We start from the raw sequence: 22,564 nt of genomic DNA on the forward strand, positions 1-22,564 counted from the left end.
CGGCATGGTGGCTCCCTCCGGTGCCCGGCGGAGGTCCCCGCCCTGGGAGTGGTCCAACGGCGCCGGGTTCGCGGGAGACGTTTGTCAGAGATCGCCGAAACACCGCCCGGGCGCTCTCGAGACTGCGGCTCCTCGGGCGAGAGCAGGCAGTGCGCAAGCGCACTCCGCGCTCGCCCCGCCCCGTCCCCGGGCCTCTCGCTTCCTCGGCCTCCGGAGTTGCGCCTGCGCGGAGGCTTTCCGAGTCCGTCTCCTAGGACGCCCGGCTGAGGCCGCGCCTGCGCAGTGCTGCCGGTCGGCCGCTTTATTAATCTGGCCCGCAGTGGGGCGGGGGCACCTGGCTACCTACCACCGGTTGACCGAGGGAGGCGCACCTGGATCGCACGGTCAATCTTCTGTCTCTTGCAACACTCCAGATATTGAAAACAACCATAGCAAAAAATTAAAAATTAAAAAAAGCAGTCGTACATTGTGTCCATCTGGAGAGCTAGAGACTTCGCACACATGAATGCGCTTGATTGCTGATTTGTTTATAAAATCCTTGACTCTATTACAGATGAAGTCAGGAGGAGCTTTGTCTGTGTTCTCACAAATATCTCCAGAGCCTAGAATAGGACCTAGTGCACAGGACGGGTTTTCAATGAATATTTGTGAAAGAACGAATGATCTATCCTCTTTCCTGTCTGAACCTCTGCTCTGAACATCAGCTACTGCGCCTGGATGTGCAATAGACATTTCAAGATGATCATGTCCAAAACTGAAAGGTTGATTCTCGCCTCCCCCCCGCCCATACACACACTCTTACCTGCCCCATCCCCATCCCAACCCCCTCCAAACATAAAAACAAACAACAGAAAACGCCCTCTCATACTTCCCTCCGCATAAATCTAATCTGAATTCTGACAATTGCTCAGATCAAAACCGTCTTTCTCTCATACCCAATACCTAATCTTTCAGCAGGGCTTGTTTCTATCTTCAAAGCCGAACCAAAATTTGACCACTTATCACCACCACCACCACTTCTCATCTGTTACCACAATAGCTCAGAACCGGTTTCCTTGAGTGCATCCTTGTCTTTCAGTATGTTTTCAACACAGGAGCCAGAGTGATGATGTAAAAACATGAGTCAGGGGCAGCCCGGGTGGCTCAGCGGTTTAGCGCCGCCTCCAGCCCCAGGTGTGATCCTGGAGACCCGGGATAGAGTCCCACGTCGGGCTCGCTGCATGGAGCCTGCTTCTCCCTCTGCCTGTCTCTCTCTCTCTCTCTCATATATAAATAAAATCTTAAAAAAAAAAAAAAAAAAACATGAGTCAGATAGTGTCTTTTCTCTATTCAAAGCCTACCAATGATTACCTATGTCACAGACTAAAACTCACAGGCCCTCTCCCCATTTTCTATCATCTTCCCTCTGTTCTTTATTCTGCACCAGCTACACTTGGCCTCCTTGAGTCAAGGACATTCTGGGCATGATTCCATCTTAGAATGCAAGGGCTTTTGCACTTGCAGTAGGCACTAATAAAAACAACTATAAAGCATTTGACTTAGTGCCCAGTGTACTATTCTAAGTGCTTTACTTTCTTTTTTTATTATTAATTTAATCTGTATAATAACCATTTGAAATAGGTACTGTCATTTTGCTAGAAAATAGGAACAGCTATTCTACAGATAAAGAAACTCTGGCACAGAGCTATTAGTTGTCCAAGGTCAGATATATGGGCAGTGACAAAACCCAGATGATCCAAACCAAGGCCTTGGAAAGCTCTCCCCCTAGATATCCACCTGACTCCCGCACTGCTTTGTTTACAAATCATCTTCTCAGTGAGCCCTATCATAATCTCTCTACTTAAAATTTCAACTTTTAGCCCCAGTCTTATCTCTTCTCCATATTTCTATATTTCTCCAGAGTATTCATCTCCATCTGATATACTGTATATATGATACATATTATGTATATACATATACACAGCCTTAATGGTTTTTATTATTGGGACTCCTGGATGGCCCAATGGTTGAGCATCTGCCTTTGGCTCAGAGCATGATCCTGGGGTCCTGAGATTGAGTCCTGCATCGGGCTCCCTGCATGGAGTCTGCTTCTCCTCCCTCTGCCTATGTCTCTGCCTCTCTCTGTGTGTCTCTTGTGAATGAATAAATGAAATCATTTAAAAAATGGTTTTAATTATATACACAGACCATAACCACAATCAACTTTAAACATTTTCATCACCCCAAGAAGGAATTCTAAATTCATAGCAGTCACTTCCACTCATCCTCTACGCTCCCCTCGCCAACATCCCAGCTCTAGGCAATCACCAATCAACTGTCTCTCTCGCATCTTTGGAATATTTCATATAAATTGAATTATGTAATATGTGGCCTTTTGTGAATGACTTCTATCACTTAGAGTAAAGTTTTTAAGCTTCAGCTCTATTGTGGCATATACCAGTAATTCTTTACTTTTATTCCATTGTGTGGATATACACTTTTATACCCTTGTCAGTTGACAGATATGTGATTTGTTTCTACTTTTTGACCATTATGAATATTGCTGCTACAAGCTTTTCAGTGAGCATGTTTCATTTCTTTTGGGTCTAATATCATTACAAGTGGAATTGCCAGGTCATTCAGTAACTCTAATGCTTAACATTTTGAGAAACTGCTGAGCTGTTTTCTATAGCAGCAATACCACCAGCAATTTGATATTTTCATCAACAGTGTATGAGGTCTATGGTTCTTCCATATCCTCACCGACTCTTGCAGTTTTCTGGTCTTTTGATAACAGCCATCCTACTGGTAGTAAATAGCATGTCTTCTTTATGGTTTTGATTTAAACTTCCTTGATAACTAATGATGCACCTCTTCCCATGTGCTTATTACACATTTGAACATCTTCTTTGGAGAAATGCCTACTCAAATCCTTTGCCCATTTTACTTGCCTTTTCATTATTAAGTTGTGAGACTTCTTTCTATATCCTAAATACAAATCTCTTTTCATATATACAATGCACAAATTTTTCTCCCATTCTGTAGGTCGTCTTTTTAATCTCTGGAGTGTGTTCTTTGAAGCTCAAAAGTTTTTAATTTATTTTTTTTAAGTTTTTAGTTTATATCAAATACAACTTATGTATTTTTTCTTTTTTACTTCTTTCATTGTACTTCTGATACATAACTAACAAACCATTTCCTACTTCAAGGTCATGAAGATTTATGCTTGTAAGATTTTTGTAGTTTTAACTCTTACATTTACATCTATGATATATTTTGAATTATTTATGTATATGGTATGATACAGGGATCCAGCTTCATTTTTCTGCTTATAAATATCCTACTGTCTCATCACCATTTGCTGAAAATCCTATTCTTCCTTCCTCTGAACTACTGTGGCACCCTTGTCAATGATCAATTGATCATGAATGTGACTGCTGATTTCTAGATTTTCAATTCAGTTCCATTGATCTAAATAGCTAACCAAATGCCAGTACTATACTATCTTGATTGCTATAGGTTTGTAGTAAGATTTGAAGTCATATAGTTTGAGGCCTCCATCTTCGGTCTCTGTTTTCAAGATTGTTTTGGCTATTCTGACTCCCTTGCATTTCTTTTTTTTTTTTTTTTTTATTTATGATAGTCACAGAGAGAGAGAGAGAGAGAGAGAGAGGCAGAGACACAGGCAGAGGGAGAAGCAGGCTCCATGCTCCAGGAGCCCGACGTGGGATTCGATCCCGGGTCTCCAGGATCGCGCCCTGGGCCAAAGGCAGGCGCCAAACCGCTGCGCCACCCAGGGATCCCTCCCTTGCATTTCTATAGAAATTTTAGAAACACCTTGTGAATTTCCACAAAAAAGGCAGCAGGAAACATAATAGGAATTATGTTGAACCTACAGATCAATTTGGGAAGTATTGCCATTTTAACAATGTAAGCCTTTTAATCTATGAACATAGAATCTCCATTTAAGTCTTCTTTAATTTCTTTTTTTTTGAAAAGATTTTATTTATTTTTTCCTGGGAAACAGAGAGAGAGAGGCAGAGACACAGGCAGATGGAGAAGCAAGATCCCTGTAGGGATTCCAGTGTGGGACTTGATCCCCAGACACTCAACCTCTGAACCACCTAGGCATCCCTTCTTTAATTTCCTTCAGTAATGTTTTGTAGTTTTCAATGCATAAATGCTGCACTTTTTTGGTTATGTTCTTAAATATTTTGTTCTTTTCTATGCTATCGAAATGGAATTATTTTCTTAATTTTATAGTCAGACTGTTCATTGGTATTGTATAGAAATAAAATTGTTTTCTAGTACATTAACCTGGTACTCTGAACTTTCATGAACTTTTTTACTTCTAGTAGTTTTTTACTGGATTCCTTGGGATCTTCTACTTATAAGATCCTTATTTCTTCATCAATTTTGAAAGATAATTTTATTACATACAGAATTCGAGGTTGATAGCTTTTTTCTCTCAACACTTTAGACATTTCAGTCCACTTTTTTCCTGTTTGTAGATCTCTGAAGAGAAGTACAATGTAATTCTTAAACTTTGCTTTTTGTTGTTGTTGTTGTTAAGATTTTATATATTTGTTTATTTATTCATTTATTTATTTATTTGACAGAAAGAGAGTACAAGCAGGGGAAGTAGCAGGCAGAGGGTGGGAAGAACTGAGCAGGGAGCCAGATGTGGAGCTTGATCCCAGGACTGTGGGATCAACGCCTGAGCCAAAGACAGACACCCAACCTACTAAGCCAACCAGGTGCCCCTTCTCTTCTCTTTATCTTTGATTTTCTGTAGTTTGAATATGATATGCTGAGGTATTTGGGCATTTATCCTGCTTGGTGTTCTCTGAGGTTCCTGGTTCCGTGGTTTGGTGTCTGATATTACCCGGGGAAATTCTGTCATTACCACTCCAAATTCCTTTTCCTCTTTCTTCTTCTTCTGACATACCCATATATTTATATAAGGGTAAACTTTTATGTAGGTTTAATGTAATGTAAATTTTTAATGAAATATATCTTATACAAAGAAAAGCGCACAAATAAGTGCACAGCTTGATCAATTTTCACAAAGTGAATACATCTGTGTAATCAGCATCTAAATCAAGAAGCAGAGCATTACCAGGCCCCAGAAACTCCTTGCGTTCCTCCCCAGTTACTATTCACTGCCCCCTAACGGTAACCACTATGTTAACTCTTAACATTATACTATTTTTTTCTTGTTCTTATACTTTATATTAATAGAATCATCCAGTATGACATCTTTTGTATCTGTCCTTGTACATTCATTATTATGTTTGTGAGATTCCTTCTTGTTGGGTATAGTCCATTCTTTTTCAATGTGGTGTAGTATTCCATGTGTGAACAAAGAACAATTTATCCCATTCAATTGTTGATGGACATTTGGGACTATTACAAATACCACTGTTCTGAACATTATGTAGGTGTCTTTTTGGTGTACGTATATGAATTTCTGCGGAGCATACACTTAGAAGTGAAATCACTGGGACTCTACTCATGCTCATTATCTGTCTTTCCTGGCTACAATGTAAATTCCATGTCTATTTTATTTACTGTCGTGTCCTAACACATTTGTAGGCCTTCGTGGAATAACTGCTGATCGGAAAAAATGTACCCGTGAAGGAGCTATTTTGTAAGGAAGATACTGTCGCTTTTTAAGAGACAAGTAACCGAGACAGTCACCTATAGGCGATCACACAGTCAGCATTCTGCATCTCAAGCTTGTCTGAGGGAGGAGCGCTCTAGACACCTCTCCAGCCGGTCTTGCGTGCCCCAAAGACGTGTTGTGGGTGAGAGGCAGGGTGTCCTTCAGGGCCGCCGTGGTCACTAGCCGCCCCAGCCCGGGTTCGGGACCCTGGTCCGGGGCGCGGGTTGTGGGCGGGGATGCCTCACCCACCTGCGCGCGCTCCAGGTGCAGCGTCCCGGGAGCCAGGGCGTAACCCCGCTGGCCGGGCTCGCCGGGAGCAGCTGCGGGGGGCGGGGGCTGGGCCGGAGACCCTGGGTGCCGGCTTATAAAAGGCCGGCTATGGCGGGTCTCAGACCCGGGACCCGGTGCTCGCAATGGCCTCGGGAGGGCGGCTCTCCCCGCAGTCCCCCAGAGGACCCAGGGCTGCGGCCCCCGCCCTCGGCGCCGCCCCGGGGCCGCAGTCCCCGCGGCAGCCCTTCAGGCCCGCACCCCTGCCGCTGCAGTGCGACCGGGGAGGCCCCCTGGACGAGCGCCGGCTGGTCGCCCACCTGCAGCTGGCCCTGGGTCGCGAGGCGCGCCTGTGGCGGGGCGGCCACCCCCAGGTAGCGGGCCCCGCGGCGGGGGCCTCCCGGGAGCACGTTCACCCCCCTCCCCGCGCGCGCACGCGACGCGGCCGGGCTCCACCTGTGTCCGCGCGCAGGTGAGACGCACCCCGGGTGCCGGGACCTTCCCCAGGTGCGGGCTGAGCACGAGGCCCGAGGCGGGAATCGTGGGCCCCTCTCGCAGAAGAGGAGTAAGTACCGTCTCAATCCGTGAGCCGCTGGGCATCAGAGAAGCACCGAGGGCCCCACCCCACCCCCACCCCCACCCCCCTGCGATCCAAGCAAGATGCAGGGACTCCGCACAGCCCCTCTGGTCACCTTCAGCCGACCTGTGCCGCAGGCCAACCGGGACTGGCCACCGACGACTCCCCCACCCCACCCCGCTCTTCCCGGGCAGGTCGAGATCCGCCACACGGTCCGGGAACTCGTGTTGTGGCTCCTGGAGGTTAAGAACATTTTTCACTTCTCCCAGACCACGTTTAATCTGGCTCTCACTACCTTCAGCCGCCTCCTGGTTTCGCTAAAGGTAGGTGCCTGTGAGGATGTTAACGGGGGTGGGAGAGGAAACTGACCTCCGTCATCCCAGATGCTCAGAGGCTCATCAGCTAGGGACCAGAGCTGCCAGAGCTGCAACTGGAATCTCTTTACATCCCACTCCTCTGCCTGCCTGGCTCAGGGTTGTGTGGCCTTCCGAGTGGACCTGGTTGGGAAAGGACTTGCTGGGCGAAGAGGTAGAGCGTGCTTGTCTGGACTAGACCAGTGCATCCTTGAGATGGTGCTGTATTTCCTACTGTTATTCATTCCCCTAACAGAGGACTCCTGACTAGCCATTTGCTGTTCGGAAATCAGGAGCATATTCACTGGTCAAGCTAAAAATGGCACTAACTTGTGGAGGGATACAATCAATCCCTTTTTGAAAAAAAATTTAAAAACTTCATTTCCTAAGGAAGCCCACCAATGCTTTACTATTTGTTTCTGGCATTCGTATTCTGCTCAAATGTGTTCATTTTGTACTGCAGATGAGAGAGAGAATACTCCAATGTGTCATGATTACTTCCTTGAGACTCGCTGCCAAAGTTAATGAAGAAGAGGAGGTAGGCATCTGTGGGAGTCTGCTCTGGGCTGCTTTTGGGGTACAGGAGGGTAATGCTGCAGTGCTCAGACTTCCTGAAAGGTCTGTGTCCTTAGGAACGTTGGGTATGTTGGAAAATTCATTGACTTCCCAGGATCTCTGCTGTCCCTTCTTCTGCCTCACTGGACCCCAGGACCCACAAATGGGCACTTAGAACAGCTGAATTCTCCTGGTCTGGCAAACCCAGAGGCTTGACCTCCTGGCAAATGTATCTTACCTCATTGGTTGCTGTCTGAGGCCACCTCCCACTAAACAGAAACATCTGCTGTTAAACTAGGAAAAAGACCTCCCAAATAATGTGGCCTAATGGCCACCCCTAGAAACTACATCTGAGAAGTTTGAGACTTAAGGACTTGTCTGTGTCAACGAAGCTGGTCCTCAGGGACTCTGAGACCCTTCTCTAAGAGGCGATGCCCCTACAAGTGCTTTGGGCTTGCTTGGACTTAGCGGTTTCACTGTGGTTTCTGTTCAGCAGATTCTCTCCCAATACCCTTCCCAGACCTCCCTCCTTCCTTCCCCACAACCTGTCCCCCTTTGGTAATAGTGAAGCCTCTGCCATTTCCACAGGGTTCCCCTTGGCTGAGCTTATGGTCTGAAGAGTCAGAAAAAAATGGATTGTCCAGTTCCAAGCCTTCAATAAAAATGCTTTTAACCTATTCATTAAAATATAATTGGTGCTCCCCCAGAGTTGCTTCTGTCTGTCCAACTAAAAATCATGTAAATGGCCCTTAAAAGAAGCATGTATGGAAGCTACAGGAATACTTTGTTTACCTAAAAAAGTAGAATGGTCTTCCAAGCACGTGCACTTGAATGTGTACTCATAGACAAGCCTTACTAGTCATTCTGGCGGGGAAAGCCATTATTTTTCCAGAGATGAACCGCCTTAAATCAAGGTTGAAGGAAGTGTGGTTGCAGCAACGGTGTTGCCAAAACCTTGGGAGGTTTTGTGAGTGAGCCTGTCTGGTGTAGACCAGGAAGCTCAAAGGCATACTCTTTCTCTGGAGGACAAGCAATTACAGTAGGTGTCAAGAACAAGAATGATAGGAATGAAAACCGTGGGTGAGTTCGTGCAGCTGAATAGGGGAGACAGCAGAGCCCCGCCCTCGAAAGCACCTTTGGGTATGAGCTGGAGTACATTTAGGGATCAAGGCCCTTTGGCATTAAATCACTGTACTGTACACCTGAAATTAATATAGCACCGAATGTTAACTCCACTGGAATTAAAAGCCTGTTTGCAGAGGATGACCATGTGACACCCACTACACATTGTCATCACCCACCTGGGGACTTGCCACACTGCCAAGATCTGATTTGGTTTTTCTTTCAGAAGCATTTTCTGTGACAGGTCACCAGAAGACAACTCTATTCGGGTCATGGATAAGAAAAACAAGTTCCCATGGATAAGAAAACAAGTTACGATGACATGATACAGGGCTTTGGCCTCTTTATTTTCTTTTTACAGTTAATTCCACGCGTAAAAGACTTCTTAAAGCACTATGGCTCTGGCTATAGCCCGAATGAGCTGCTGAGGATGGAGCTGGCTATTTTGGACAAACTGCACTGGGACCTCTATATTGGGACGCCGCTGGACTTCTTGACCATAGTAAGTACGAGGGGTTGGCAGAGTCCACTCTAGACTCATTGGTACCTTTGGAACAGCTGTTCACAACATAGGACGGCCAAGCACAGGTGTGCACATGGCCTTGCACATGCACCACAGGAAGGTGACCCACAAGGCTCACGACATATGCAAGAGTGAAAATGTATCGCAAATCCAACACAGTTCCACCAGACTCCCACTTCTCAAATACATTAAATTAACTTTATAAAGATTTTTAGACGGCACTATTGTGGTGAGTTTTTCTTTTTAAATACACACTGCAAAAATATTTAGCTTTCCATTCTATGAATACTGTACATAAAAAGCTGTCTGCTTGTGCTACACTTTACACACATTCACTTAGCTGTCTTTATTCACCTACACACAATCCTTATTGAAGCTTTAGACCATATTGATCTGGCACTTAAAAAATGTCGTATTAGTTTTTTTGTTTTGTTTTTAGTTAGGGAATGATGGTCATCCTTAAGGATATGATTCTGTTAGTAAGGCAAAATTATGCAATGTGGAAATGTCACGGGGTTTTGGTCTGTTATGAAGCATGAAGATCAAATCACTAAGGGCTATTTCATTATGAGACCTGGTCACTGTTGCCAAGTTGCAGTTTCTTCTCACATCAAACAGATACAAGTAACTTTCTGCTGCCTTAATCTTGAATAGTATGCTTCTGTTTTTCATAATGGAAACATTGTCATCTCGGTACTTAAAGCTCCTAATGACCATGTCACTGAAGCAGATTGTCTTTTCTCTCCAAGGTTGAAGCTCAGCTTGGCCACAGAATGAGTATTAAGTCTCAAGTCCCTTGGGGGGGTGGGGCATGGATGGGAATGAAAAGGGTGGGGCAACATTTGAAGTTCCCTGATGGAAATTGAAATTGTTTGCATTTTTGGTCATTTATCTATGAAAGGTAGGGGGGTTTTGTGTTCTAACATTAAAAACCACGGTCTCTAGTTCCACGCCCTGCTGGTCCTGGGCTGGCCCCACGTGGTGGAGCTGCTGCCTCAGAGGAATCCTTCCCTCCACGTCGCGTCCCTGACCAGGCAGCTGCAGCACTGTATGGCGGGCCACCAGCTGCTGCAGTTCAAGGGCTCCACACTGGCCTTGGTCATCATCACCTTAGAGCTGGAGAGGCTCATGCCCGACTGGTGTACTCCTATATCTGATCTGCTAAAGAAAGCACAGGTAGACATCAACTTTGCTCCAGACCAGGCTCTCCACTTTGCCCCTTTAGCTGATGCACTCTGCCCCCCAAATGGTACACATCGCCCTTCTCAGCCCTTGTGGGCTCCAGAAGATGCTCTGGCCACAGCGACTCTGGGAAGAGTCTTCCTAAGGGTTAGGCTTTGCACATGTGGCATGCCCTCTAGACAAGTACAGAATATATGTTTCCTTTACTGGACCAAGTGGTGGGTTTCTCTGACCATAAGAAGAGCTTTATCTCAGTGGAAGCCCTTGTAGTCAAGAGGATGGGGTCAGGTCAGGGGGACGTGCCCAGCTCAGGAGGAGGCACCTCTGACCTTAATATGAGAGAGGTTAAATTTCAGACCCCTCACCCTTTATATAACTATGTGGTATCAGGTCCCAGGGTACCAGGAGGCAGGCATGGAAGGGTCAGAATCCCTGAGGATGGACGGGGTAAGATGGAATGCATAGTTAGACTAATGACAGCTTTGCTGAGGTTGGAGGTGGAGGCCCCTGAAATGGTGGGTTAATACTCTTAAGTCGAGTGGTTAGACCTTCCTGAAACTGCTCTATGCTAACATTTTAGCACTCAAAATCTTACTTAGAATGTAAAATGGTCCTGCTTTAAGGATGACCACTCTGTTTTAATTACAGGTCAGTACTGAGCAGTTGAGCCACTGCAAGGAGCTTGTAGAGCAGCATCTGAGAAGTTTGTAGTCCTCCTCCTGCTCAGAGACCTTTCTGTTTCACCTCCCACCGTCTGTGCTCCTACCCTCAGTATCCTTTGGAGCATAATGGCAACCCATCCTTGCTGGGATTGCTCTGAATTCTAGGCTTTCTGGCTCCTGTAACAAGGAGGGGGAAAGGCACTGGAAAGCAATTGAGAATAAGTTCCTGTGTTTTTAGGAGGTAATAAGGAGGAAAAAGTAGGTCAGGGTCACTGGTGGGAAGGGTAGTCTGACAGATCAAGACCCTTCTCTCTTTTCTCCCATGGGTCTGAGACCAGTGTGAAGGGGCAAACAGTCACACTGCAGCTTGGTTTTCCTTCTCCAGCAAGGGCTGGTATGAGCCCCTTAGAGAGCTGGAGTCAAGCCAGCGGTGGGACCAAAGGGCCGGGCTGGGTCTGGCAGGCAGATCAGTTCTCATCACTCCTCTCGCCAGAGCTGCTCAGGCTCTTGTATCCAGCTCCCCAGGCTTACACCAAGCACACATGTAGCCCTTCAAGTCCCAGTGACCCTACCTGTCATTGCAGAAATGGGACCGTCTTTCCAGGTGCATTTCTCCTGCCCTGGTCATGACTTATGTCTTCTCTTACAAGAACTGGATCACCAAGTATGCTTTGTTTAATGTACAGTAATTTGATCAAGCTTAAAACAGGTTTTTCCTATGTTACTCTGAAAGTTGTCTATTAGCTTAATTAGAGGAATTTCATGCTAATGAATGATCTTAGCAGCTGACCCCCGGTAGGGAAACACAGCTCTGAGAGTTTTGGATTGAGATGAGCAGATTCTGAGGCTGAGCCTGCTGCAGCCACGGTGCTGCTAGAAGGAGCTTACCAGCGTGGCTGTGAGGGTGAAGCCAGCTGTTTCTGGCACCGTGACACCATAGAGCCCTTCGCTAGGCAGCCACCTCTGCCAGCTAGAGCTGTGTCAGTAGTGTTGCAGACAGGAATGAGTGAACTACATATATGCCACTGATTTGTGAAGTCTTTCCACCGTGAGCAGTTTTTTTTTTTTTTTTTTTTTTTTTTTTTTGGAACTGTGCTAAGCCACAGGGACTGCTAGTAGGTACAGAATGGTCAGAGACCAGATAAATGATACTAGTGTCTGTACAAATCTCTACCTTTTCTCCACACAAATGTGCTTGTTGGAGCTTCTGTAAAAATAAACCTGAATTCCTTTCAACCTTATTTTCAATGTATCAGATACCACGGCTTTAGACTTGATAGTCTAGTATACTGGGAATATCATCTCCTAGAGCCCAACAACAACTATCTCCAGTCCAGCACAGATGGAGAGGTGGCATGCTGCTCACAGCCATTCCCACTGGGGGCCATCACTGCCCTCTGCCTCCTTCCTTGCCCTGGAAGTGGGCACTGTAGCGGGTGGGGTATGGGCTCACGCTGAGGGCCCACTTCAGCTCAAGCTGTCTCTGACTCTGGAGAACTGCAGTGTCTCTTAACTAGGTAGCTCTGGGTGTAAACTGGGTCCTCAGAGCTAATCTCTCAATCAGAGAAAACCAGAGAAAGGAGAAGGTAGACCTGTGAGCCCTGTATTGGGATAAGGTATACCCCTATTGCTCCATCTTTCAGTAAACCATATTTCTCTTTGGGATAGCAAACTCCTGCGTTGCCAAAGTACCACTTGGGTGTTTAAGTTTTATGATGTTCAAGCTTGCCTTGGGATTCCAGGTTCCATCCTACTTTTTTTTTTTTTTTAAAGGAACTCCTATCCCACTTCAGATCAGAGATTGGGGATCGATGTGGTGAGAGAAATATGGACACAACTTGTTTTGCTCTTGTCCCCATCTACAGAGGGGCAGACATTGGTGAAGGACTATGGCTGCAGAACATAGAAATGTGTGGAGACAGGCAGATGGGCTGAGAGCAGGGGAGATGAACAGGAGGGGCCTTTTTAACACTTGTCCAAATACTACTTTCCCCACATGGGTGAACGGAGTTGTACAGTACTGTTCCCTCCACCAGTGAGGCCTTTCTCTCCCCCGTTTCCTGGAGAGTCTCTGTCTTTCCTTTGCTTCCCTGCTGCCTACCTTCCTGCAGGTAGAGCAGAGGTGTATTTTCATTAGGGATGTCTGCATGTCTCCCTGCTGGGCTGTCAGTTCCCTTAGTCCCCCTCTCCTCTTTTTGGACTTCCCAGAGATTAACCTAGTGCCCAAAAGAGAAAGTTCAACAGGTGGGTCTACGAGCATGTCTTGGCTTCCTTCAACCACCAGTCTGCCCTTCCTCAGCCAAATGTTCACCCAACAGGGCATCCCACCTCTATAGAACTGTCTCAGGTCCACCAACTCACACTGTCAAACTGCACACTTGGATTTTGGCTACATTTTCACTGTTCTTCCATCATCCCATTGGGTTGCCAAGGGGGAGCTATAGCTCCGGAATTGAGGGTACAGAGCACCAATATTCAAATCCCAATTCCCCTCGTTACTAGACTGTGTGACCTTGGGTAGTTACTTTACCTCTCTGTGCCTTACCTATGAAATGGGGAAAACAGTACCTAATCATAGGATCATGATGAAGATTAGAGGAATTAATGTGCATAATGCAACTTAGAGCAATGCCTGACAAACTGTAAGAACCCAAATGTTAGTTGTCCTGTGTCAAGTCTACCACAATGTAAACTCTTAAAAGGCAGTGTTTGCCTTCTCCATGTCTGGCACCCAGCCACCCACCAAAAATTCATGGACCAGGGGCTGTGTCTCCTCTTCCCTTTCCTAAGTTTTTCCTCTATTCCACACCCATTCCAGAGCCTTTCTCAGTTGCCTAGAGCAGGAGTCACAATTAAAACATAACTCCTGTAGAAGCTGATCAACCCCACAAAGTTCACAGAAAAGACAAGCTGTATTTTACCATAATTGTAGCAGATTAATAGGCTAGGAAATGTGTTAAATCAGAAAAGCTATTGCCCAAAAAAGACACCACAAAAACTCAAAATAAATGCAAAATTTAATGGGAAAAAAAAAAGAGTACAAAGTGAATGGAAAGGAACAAAAACAGTCAATGTATGAAGGAATAAATGAATTAACAAGTGAAGCAGTTTTAGAAAAGCTTGTTAACATAACAGACGAGCAAGCCACACTTCCCTCGGGCCTCTTATCCAGTAATATGAGCCCCACTTAACAAGCACCCGCACATAGACACACAGAAACATATATGCAGTCTGCACAATTACAAACCACCTAGACTCGGGTTACCCATAACCAGGGTGACCATACATCCCAGTTTGCCTGAGACAATTCCAGCTTACACCTGTTGATCTGACATAATTATTAACAGAACCTCTTTTCATTCTGTAAAGTCTCAGTTCGGACAATAAATTATATGATTCTACCCAAGACCAACTTGGCTTATGAAAGACATGATAGTAAATGCCAATGTAACCCCAATGACAGCTCTAATAATGCCAAAAGAGGATTCTGAAAAGGAGCGGCAAATCATATCCCATCATGGGATGGAGCGCTTATTAAATAATGGCATGTTTTAAGCTCACCTTGTTCACCAAGGATTAATTTGGTCTCAGCTAAAGACGATAAACTTTTAAACAAAGGCAGTGCAGGGAGAGAAGTGCAGTGAGGCTCACTAAAGCCGATGGGACCTGTGGAGGCAGCTCAGACCCCAGAAAATTTAACAGTGACAGGTCTCCCCAGAGATGCTGGGAAGCCCTGCACCCGCAGGCAGGTAACCAGCCACAATTCTGGCATTCCAGTAAGCCTGCAGTACAGCCCACAGGCCGTGGTGGATGCGTGGCAGGGTCTTTCCACTCCAGAGTCCCCAGACTGGCCTGTGAGCCAGGAGTCTCCATTTATTATATGACCAATTAATCCACTGGGTCACTGAGCTTCATCTTCAGAAGTATGTTAGCTAATGGAGGCTACCTTAACGGCTCTGCACTTCAATCCAACTGAACACATAGAATCCCCCTAAAGCCAAGCCATTCTTAGCCCACATGTGCCTTAGGTATACACTGATTTGCCTTTGAATGCCCACAGGGAAGCCCCTCAAAATCTTGATCCACCTCTGGTCTTAGCAGGACACTTGGAATAGTTTCACTCTGGGCATCCATAAAACCTCTGCTCCTGGTGAGGAGGCAAAGGCTGTCTTTTTCCTGACATGCCTCTCTGGACACACACAGCTCACCCCTTGTCCCCATTCTCAAAGGAGCCCTGTCTCAGAAGCCAGGATGAAGCCAGGACTTGGTCCTGGAAATCACTACAGCAGGCCAAGGCAGAAAGAGGGAAAACATTAATGAGAAGGAGGATGGAAGACAAGGAAAAACAAACGACCAATCCAACAATAAGTTAGCGCAGCTTCCCAAGGCTTCTGTCTAGGGAGTGCTCTAGACTGTGAATTCCTTGAGGGAAGAGCTGCGCATTATTCTGGGTAGCCTGTGCCCAGCACAGTGCTCCATCAACATTAAATGAAATCCTTCTTTTGAGCTACTCATTTTTCATCTATTTTATCACACCATATTCTCAGCCCTGACACTCCCACTGGCTCGCAAACCAACAGGAACACAGAAGAATCAATGCTGCTACTGCTTTCTTAAAATGATCCCCTGAAGAATGCAGTGGAGAGGGGACAGCTCCTTTGCTGGTAGTGTTTTCTGAAATTGTCCACATTCATCTCTTTTCCTTGTGACTCAGCCAGGAAAACAGAAAACAAGGACCTTGAGATAAAAACCTTTCCCCAACTGAGTACTCTGCATTTGGAATATGCAGGATTGGTTTGGGGGTCTTAGTTGGAGTCAAACACTTAACACACACCTGGAGTTGGTCTCTGTTTACAAGTAGCACCTCTGAAACACACAGACAATTGTTTTGGGCTGCTGTTCCATTTACATTCACATTAAAAACACTGGACGTGGTCTTGTTCATGATCCACTTTCATCCGTAAAGAAATTCCAAACACTGTCATTACAGGATGTTTATTGCCCACCTCTCCCTAAATATTATAGGGATGCTTTATACATAAGAAAGGTTTAGAGATACTTTTAGTTTTTAAAAATCAGGGAAACTGGGTTACTTATGAAAATAATGGGAGAGGATATTATCTGTCTTTATGCTTGTGCCAAAATAAAAATTTAGAAGTTTCTTAAAAGTTATTATTGAAATTAAGCTCTAGGTTAGAAAAATTAAAATGAAGGGGAATCGGGTGAATTTTGCAGCATGTATACCAGACCACGCGACCACACCTAGGGCACCGCGTGAGTTGCCATCTTGACGCTGAACAATTAGGTCAAGCATCGCCGGCTGGGGCCTTCGCTAGAGTGGCACATAACTGCTCCGTCAAGGAATAGTGACACTGTAAATGGAAGACCAGCCACTGGCTCTGAAAAAAATAAACTTTGTCAGTTTTGGATTCCAGCATTCATGGCTTTGATGTGTTTGCATAGAGAGGGGTAGCCCTCCAGGCCCGGGGCAGCCTGGGGTCGGGGCAGGGGATCAAGCAAGGCTGTAAACACTGGAGTCTGTACCGGCTCCCAGTCCGTCCTCACACCATGTTATGGGAGAAGAAGGGTCACAAGGTGTAACTCAAGGAACTTAACACATGAAAGTCTAAAGTCCGCTCTTTGTAAGTCTGTGCGTGCGTTAACTGAAAAATAAAAATAAAACAAACAAAACAAAAAACAGACACATTAAAAGGTACGCAGACGACCAAATCAAACAGAAACAAAAGACAAGTTGGACGCTGGGAAAGGGCAGTCAGTTTGGCATTTGTGACGAGCAAAGCAGAGAATTCGCTTCAGTTTGTGGCATCCCAGGCTGAGAGTCAAGATCTGATTGGGAAGTAATTTTGCAAAAATGGATTAAAATTTGAAGACCAAGTATAACCAATCAAAGCAATGCAACTAAATGGTCATGAAAAACAACCCCCCCCCCCCCCACCACCACTGCCTCCAATGCATTCCTCACTTAGCCCATTCCCCTGACGAGGGCTGGAGGAAGGAGTACTCCTAGCCACCTGACCTAGCCCACTCCTGGCCTCTGCAAGGCCAGCATGGGAGAACAGGGTCTCTCCCCAAGGCCAAACTGACTGAAGCTTTCTGGCATGTCCAGCAAGCAGAAGAGACCTGTCTCCCAGACCCAGGCCACATGGAAAAGCAGGGAGACCTGACACTGGGGGCTGTGCCAGTGTTCCTTGCAGTCAACCTGCGCTCCACCTCCTGGCCCCTACCCAGCCACAGGTCCTTGCCTTCAGTTTCTGAGTGGTTTTTCCATAACTTATTTCCTAGGAGACTCTGCCTTTTCTGAAACAAGGTGGCCTGGGCCAAGTAGGTGGGGAGCAGGGCAAAGTCTCTTTAGGAGCCAACACCTGAGACACATACCCACATAACCACCCCTTTCCAGGAGAAACCAGATTTCTGAGCCACTAGCTTAAAACCCAAATGGATTCCAATTCACGGAGTCCCCGGGCTCACCAAGCCCAAAGCTGGAGATGGGGCCCGGGCTGGAAACAAATGCAAAGCAGAGAGCAAATTCATAGGGCTGAGGAGGAATGTGGGCACAGGCAGGGGATCATCTCTGCCAGCAGAGCCAGCAGATGGGGTGGGGCACCAGTAAGCAGGATAAGGGAGATTAGAGAACGGAGGAGGGTCTGTCCCAAAGCAGAGGGAGGCCTCAGGCATAAGAACTAGCATTCAATTCCTAAACACCTGGCTTTGTACCCCTGGCCACCCCCAGGGAGCAGCTCATGAAGTTTCTTTTCCTTAGATGTCTCTCTGCCTCCGTGCTTGTGTATCTTGGGGATGGAGTGTGTTGGGAGATGTGTGCCTGAGTCTGTGGATACAATGGGGCTAGAGTGACAGTAACACAGTGTACGAGTAGGTGTGGGTGCATGGGTTGTGTGCATGTTGGGGAATGCAATACTGGGGGTGGGGAGCGTGCCAATGCCACGAGCAGCATCCCAGACCCAACAGCTTCCTATGTGCTTCATGGCATTAACCACAAGGCAAGGAAAGAAGGGCTGGATACACATATTCCCAAATGTTCCAAGAAGGATTGGGAATCCAAAGAGCCCAAAGATGAGGGCAACAATGGAATCACCTGCTTAGTTCCTCAGCTGACAAGAGAAAGAAGTACCTAATAGAGGTACCTAATAGAGGCCAGGAGAAGAGAGAAGCAGGGACAGACAAGGTCCCACAGTGTGAGGTGGTATGGGGCACTGAATGAAGTGAGGTGAAGGAGGGAGATCCCTAGAAGCCAGGAGAGTGTGGAAAGAGGTTATGAAAAAAAGCAGGGAGAAATGACCCAGAGTTGCCCCCAACTGGCCAAGAAGTTAACTGCACTCCTGGAGGCTGGAAAAAGCCTCCTTGCCCTCCCGAGTCCTCTCTCTTCCAACTCTTAACTTGAAGGGCAGCCCCTCTATGGAGCAGGACCCCCAGAGCCCCCATGGGGAGCTGCTGTCCTTCCTTCCACCAGGCGGTGAGCATACTGCCCAAGGGGTCAGCGTTGCCTGGGCTCACGTGTCCCCTGCCCTCAGTCACCATCCGCCAGCCAACATGGGTCCCACATCCACCGTCTCCGAGCCTGAGGGGCAGGCGCCACAGCTGTGCAAGCAGAAACCACAGGAGCTTCTGGAATCTGGAAATGCTGACATTCCCAGGCCCTGCCCCTCTCCCAGCCTGAAAGACCTTCCCTGGGACCTCTACACCCTTTCAGGGGCCACACCCTGCCTATTTGGCCCAGGCTTCACTACCCCAGCTCTGAAGGGGCTGCAGAAGAGGGTGGGGAGAGAAGGAGAGAAAGAACGAGAACAGAGAAGAGAGGAGAGAGAGAGAGGAGAGGTGGGGGGGAAGTACCAAGGAGCAAGGGATCACTTGTGCAAGATGGAGAGTGCACGAATACCTGGGATCCTGATATATCACACCCACCAGTAAAAGGAAGAGAAAGATGGGCAAAAAGGAGGTGGGAAAGCAGGTGAGAATGAGAGCACAATGGTGAACAGGTGAGCATGGACGAGAACCAAGCCCAAGTAAAGGAGCCAAGAGGAGGACAGAGTGAGTGCCCAGAGGGAACAAGAGCCAGTGTGGACAGGGGGCCCACCACCTACTTCTTCTTGTCCTTGTCCTTCCTCAGAGGCTGCTGGGAGGTGGCATGCAAAGCCTGGGACTGCAGGGCCTCCACAGCGGCCTTTCTGCGGTTGAAGGCGTTCGTCTCCTCCTCCAGCTCCCGCCGCTTCTCCTCCACCTTGCGCTTCTCCTCCTGGTGGATCCGCTTAAGGTGCTCAAACTTCTCATGGAGCTGGGAGCACAGGGGGAGGAGCGCAGATGTCGTGGGTGCCCAGCCAGGCCCCCCACTCCCTCACACGGCCTCTCCACAACCCGGAGCTCGCACACACCTCCCTCTCTTTCTCCTTCAGCTCCAGTTCTGTCTCCTTCACTTTGTTGACAAACATCTGCCTCATCTCCTCCTCCTTCCTCTGCAGCTCACTCAGGAACTCCTTGCGCTTGGCCTCGTAGGTCTCCTGCAGGCTGTGAGGACCCAGAGAGAATAGGCCAAGGGTGGGGTTGTGGTGGGAGGGGGTGGGGCAGAGCCAAGGAAAGGGGGGGTTCCGGGAGGGGGGCGGGAGATGACGGCGCTGCTGCGGTCCCCACAGCCTCTCTCACTGGTTCACAAAACCCCCAGGCACAGATGCCAGTCTGGCCAGTCTGGCCAGTCCGGCCACGGCTGTGGAGACAGGCTCACTCCCTGCACAGGCCGTCACCTGAAGGGCTGGCTGTCACCGTCGCTGTCCTGGAAGCCCATCTGCTCCAGCTTGCAGCGCCGGTAGAGCTCGTAGTGCCGACTGTGGGTCTGCTCTCGGAGGTCCTCCATGTTCACCCGGATCAGCATCTCCCGCAGCTTCACAAAATCGCAGTGATTCTCGTTCTCCACTGAAAGCATGGGGCACATGGGGCATCAGGCAGGCACACAGATGGGCCCCAGGGGGAAAGGACACAGGACAGCAGTCACAGTGCTACAGGTGCACTCCAGAGGCAGGACAGGCAATGGATGGCCACAGGAAGGACACGGGACAGAGACCATGGGCAGCAGGGGGGCCAGGACACTAAATGTGGGCCCTCACCTGGGGATGGGCTCTCCCAGCACACTTACCCTGCACCACTCCCCAAGGGTACTGCCGTGCTCGGACCAGCTTGTTCCCCACCTTCACCTCCTCAGTGCTGCCCACCACAGCGAAGGGCAAGTGTGCCTAGAAAGGAGCCCAAGTATTGCTGAGTACCAGCAGACACATGCTCATGAACAGACCCTGGCCTGGGCCCGGGGGAGGGGCTGCCAGACCTGAACGAGGCCTGGCCAGATGCTCACTTCCTGGCTTTTGAAGAAGCACCCTACAGCCTCCAAACAGGGGGGAGGCTGAACCCACGCCCCCCTCTTCCTCATATTTAAGGGGTTCTTTCAGCCTTCGGGCTCCACAGGGACCATTAGAGGGTCCCTCATAGGACCTGCAAGCCTGGCTTTCTTCCAAGTTCCCAAGCCCTGGCACCTTGCCTGCTCACTCCTACAGGTTTCAGCTCCTGCCCAGAATCCTTATCTTGTGAAACTTAAACTCAGGGAAGGCCCAGCACCAGCCCAATACCCAATTCCTCCCATCTCCTGGCCATAGGACATGGGGCCAGCTGGCTCCCAGATGCCCACCCTTCTTTCCTGGAGAAGCTAAGGCTGGAATCCTGGAAAACCAGAGTCTCTGGGGCTGTGTGTCACAGATCTGTGCTGGCACCGAGCCCTCTGGCCCTGAGGCTAGTGCCCAATGCTCACATTCATGACTGCGTTAATCTCAGCAACAGCCTCATCATCAGTGGGAAACTGGTAGATCTGAACCCCATTGCTGACCAGCTCGCCCATGATCTTGATCTTGAACTTGTGGAGCTCACTCTTGGAGATGGTGTCAGCCTTGGCAATGATGGGAATAATGTTCACCTGCCAGGATCAGGGGAGAGGAGCAGCAGGTTAGGTCCTCCTGAGTCCCCCTGACTGAACAGCCCCACCTAGGCCACATCCCCGGGCAGAAGGGCAGGAGGCCAGAGAGATGGAGCTGCTCCCATGGGTAGTCCCAGCCTGAACCCAGCCACTGGGACCTTTCTAATGGGTGGTAACAATCATCTGTGGTGCTTCTTATAGCCCTGGTTCCCCCAACCCACCATTCAGCCCCATAATGAGTCCTTTGGGCAAACCCAGCTTTAACCTGAGAATAAGAATCAATGTAGCTAAAAGGCAGGGGGTCAGGACCAGACCCAGGAGACAGAGCTCTAGAGGAAGAGCCCAGAGTGATGGGAGCCCACTGGCATAGTAGGGACTAAAGCAAGAGAAGATAGAGGACCAACCCAGGGCCTATCTGCAGGCCCCTAAGGACCACAATGGGCAGTTGCACCACAGCCCCCAACTCAGTGGAGGAAGCCCATGGAACAAGTCTGGTGCAGGAGGTACATGCCTTGCTGTCTAGTTTCTTCATGGTCACCAGATCCAGGGACTTGAGGGAGTGCCCTGTGGGTGTGATAAAGTAGAGGCAGACGTGGATCCTTGTGTCATGGTAGTCAAAGAGTGAGCGGCGGATCTTCAGCTCCTCCTGTAGGTAGTTTTCAAACTGCGCATCGATGTAGTCGACGATAGGCCTGTAACTAGAGACAGCTCCATCACCCAGGAGGCAGGCACTGTGGTGCTATCCACCAGCCTTCCCTCTGTGCAGATAAGTGGCTTCTGCCTGGGATGTCCCTGTGTGGGTACAGGTGGCCAGTCCTGTATCCTAACCTCCCAAGGGGTCCTCAAGACCTCAGCTATTCCCCAGGAGGCCTGCCTCTGGCCCCCATGGGGTGTGATTTGTATGGGGGCAGCTTGGAATGAAGAGAGCTGGGACTGAGTGTTAGAACCAAGGCTGCCATGGAGGAAGGGAAAGAGGAAGGGCAGGGCCACCCTCCCCGCCCCTTGCCTCTTTTTTTTTTTTTTTTTTTTAAGATTTTATTTATTTATTCATGAGAGACACAGAGAGAGAGAGAGAGAGAGAGAGAGAGAGGCAGAGACACAGGCAGAGGGAGAAGCAGGCTCCGCGCAGGGAGCCCGATGCAGGACTCGATCCCAGGTCTCCAGGATCGTGCCCTGGACCAAAGGCAGGAACTAAACCGCTGAGCCACCCAGGGATCCCCCGCCTCTTGCCTCTCATCCTTATTGATCTGATCCCCGAAGCCCACAGCGTCCACAATGGTCAGCTTGAGGTGCACATTGCTCTCTTGGAGGTCATAGGTCTGGGGCCGTAGGCGCACACACTCCTCATGATGACTGGCTTCTTCTGTCTCAAAGGTTGTGTTGAAGAGTGTGTTCATCAGTGTGGACTTGCCAATGCCAGTCTCCCCTGGGAAGCAAGGAGTGGATGACACAGGATGTCAAAGACTGCTGGAACCAGGGTTGCCCCTGGCTGCTGGCTAGGATGGGTGGGTGGGACTCAGGCATCCTCAGCCTCCACACAAGAGGGAGGGGCAGGCCTCTAACTGCATCACTCAGTGTTCCCAATCCCAGGAACCATCCCTTCTCTGTGGTCTCAAACATAATGTGTGGAAACAAGGGCCAGAGGGCTGACTTGGACAAAGCCATGGCTATGTGGGTAACTGTAAGCACTG

At 48.4% G+C, this 22,564-nt stretch overlaps 3 protein-coding genes across 13 annotated transcripts in view; 1 reads left to right on the top strand and 2 right to left on the bottom strand.

Moving 5' to 3' along the window:
• KIF3A (kinesin family member 3A) overlaps positions 1–158 on the bottom strand; it is a 55,683-nt gene extending 55,525 nt beyond the window's left edge. For all 3 annotated transcript variants that reach the window (XM_038552133.1, XM_038552132.1, XM_038552131.1), the window contains exon 1: positions 1–158. In XM_038552133.1, coding sequence (XP_038408061.1) covers positions 1–6 — 6 coding nt within the window. In that variant the 5' untranslated portion in view covers positions 7–158.
• LOC119876779 (cyclin-I2-like) lies at positions 5–9,116 on the top strand. The gene is made up of 5 exons (XM_038551656.1): positions 5–383; positions 6,088–6,476; positions 6,683–6,811; positions 7,305–7,379; positions 8,880–9,116. Exons 1-5 carry the CDS (start codon positions 5–7, stop codon positions 9,051–9,053), a joined length of 1,146 nt encoding a protein of 381 aa, XP_038407584.1. The 3' UTR covers positions 9,054–9,116.
• The window catches only part of SEPTIN8 (septin 8), a 26,510-nt gene continuing 12,785 nt past the window's right edge, over positions 8,840–22,564 (bottom strand). For 2 of the 9 annotated variants that reach the window (XM_038552135.1, XM_038552139.1), the window contains exons 3-10: positions 22,104–22,299; positions 21,385–21,565; positions 20,712–20,873; positions 20,049–20,145; positions 19,660–19,828; positions 19,294–19,426; positions 19,006–19,196; positions 8,840–10,202 (exon numbers count right to left, since the gene is read on the bottom strand). In XM_038552135.1, the coding sequence (XP_038408063.1) occupies positions 10,037–10,202; positions 19,006–19,196; positions 19,294–19,426; positions 19,660–19,828; positions 20,049–20,145; positions 20,712–20,873; positions 21,385–21,565; positions 22,104–22,270 (1,266 nt within the window). In that variant the 5' untranslated portion in view covers positions 22,271–22,299 and the 3' untranslated portion in view covers positions 8,840–10,036. Of the gene's footprint in view, positions 10,203–13,884; positions 16,733–19,005; positions 19,197–19,293; positions 19,427–19,659; positions 19,829–20,048; positions 20,146–20,711; positions 20,874–21,384; positions 21,572–22,103; positions 22,300–22,564 lie in introns of those variants that run through there. The other 7 variants (XM_038552138.1, XM_038552142.1, XM_038552134.1 and 4 more) reach the window with 6 other exon arrangements.

Source organism: Canis lupus, chromosome 11, assembly GCF_011100685.1.
Source record: "Canis lupus familiaris isolate Mischka breed German Shepherd chromosome 11, alternate assembly UU_Cfam_GSD_1.0, whole genome shotgun sequence".
In the NCBI taxonomy this organism is placed as follows: Eukaryota; Metazoa; Chordata; class Mammalia; order Carnivora; family Canidae; genus Canis; species Canis lupus.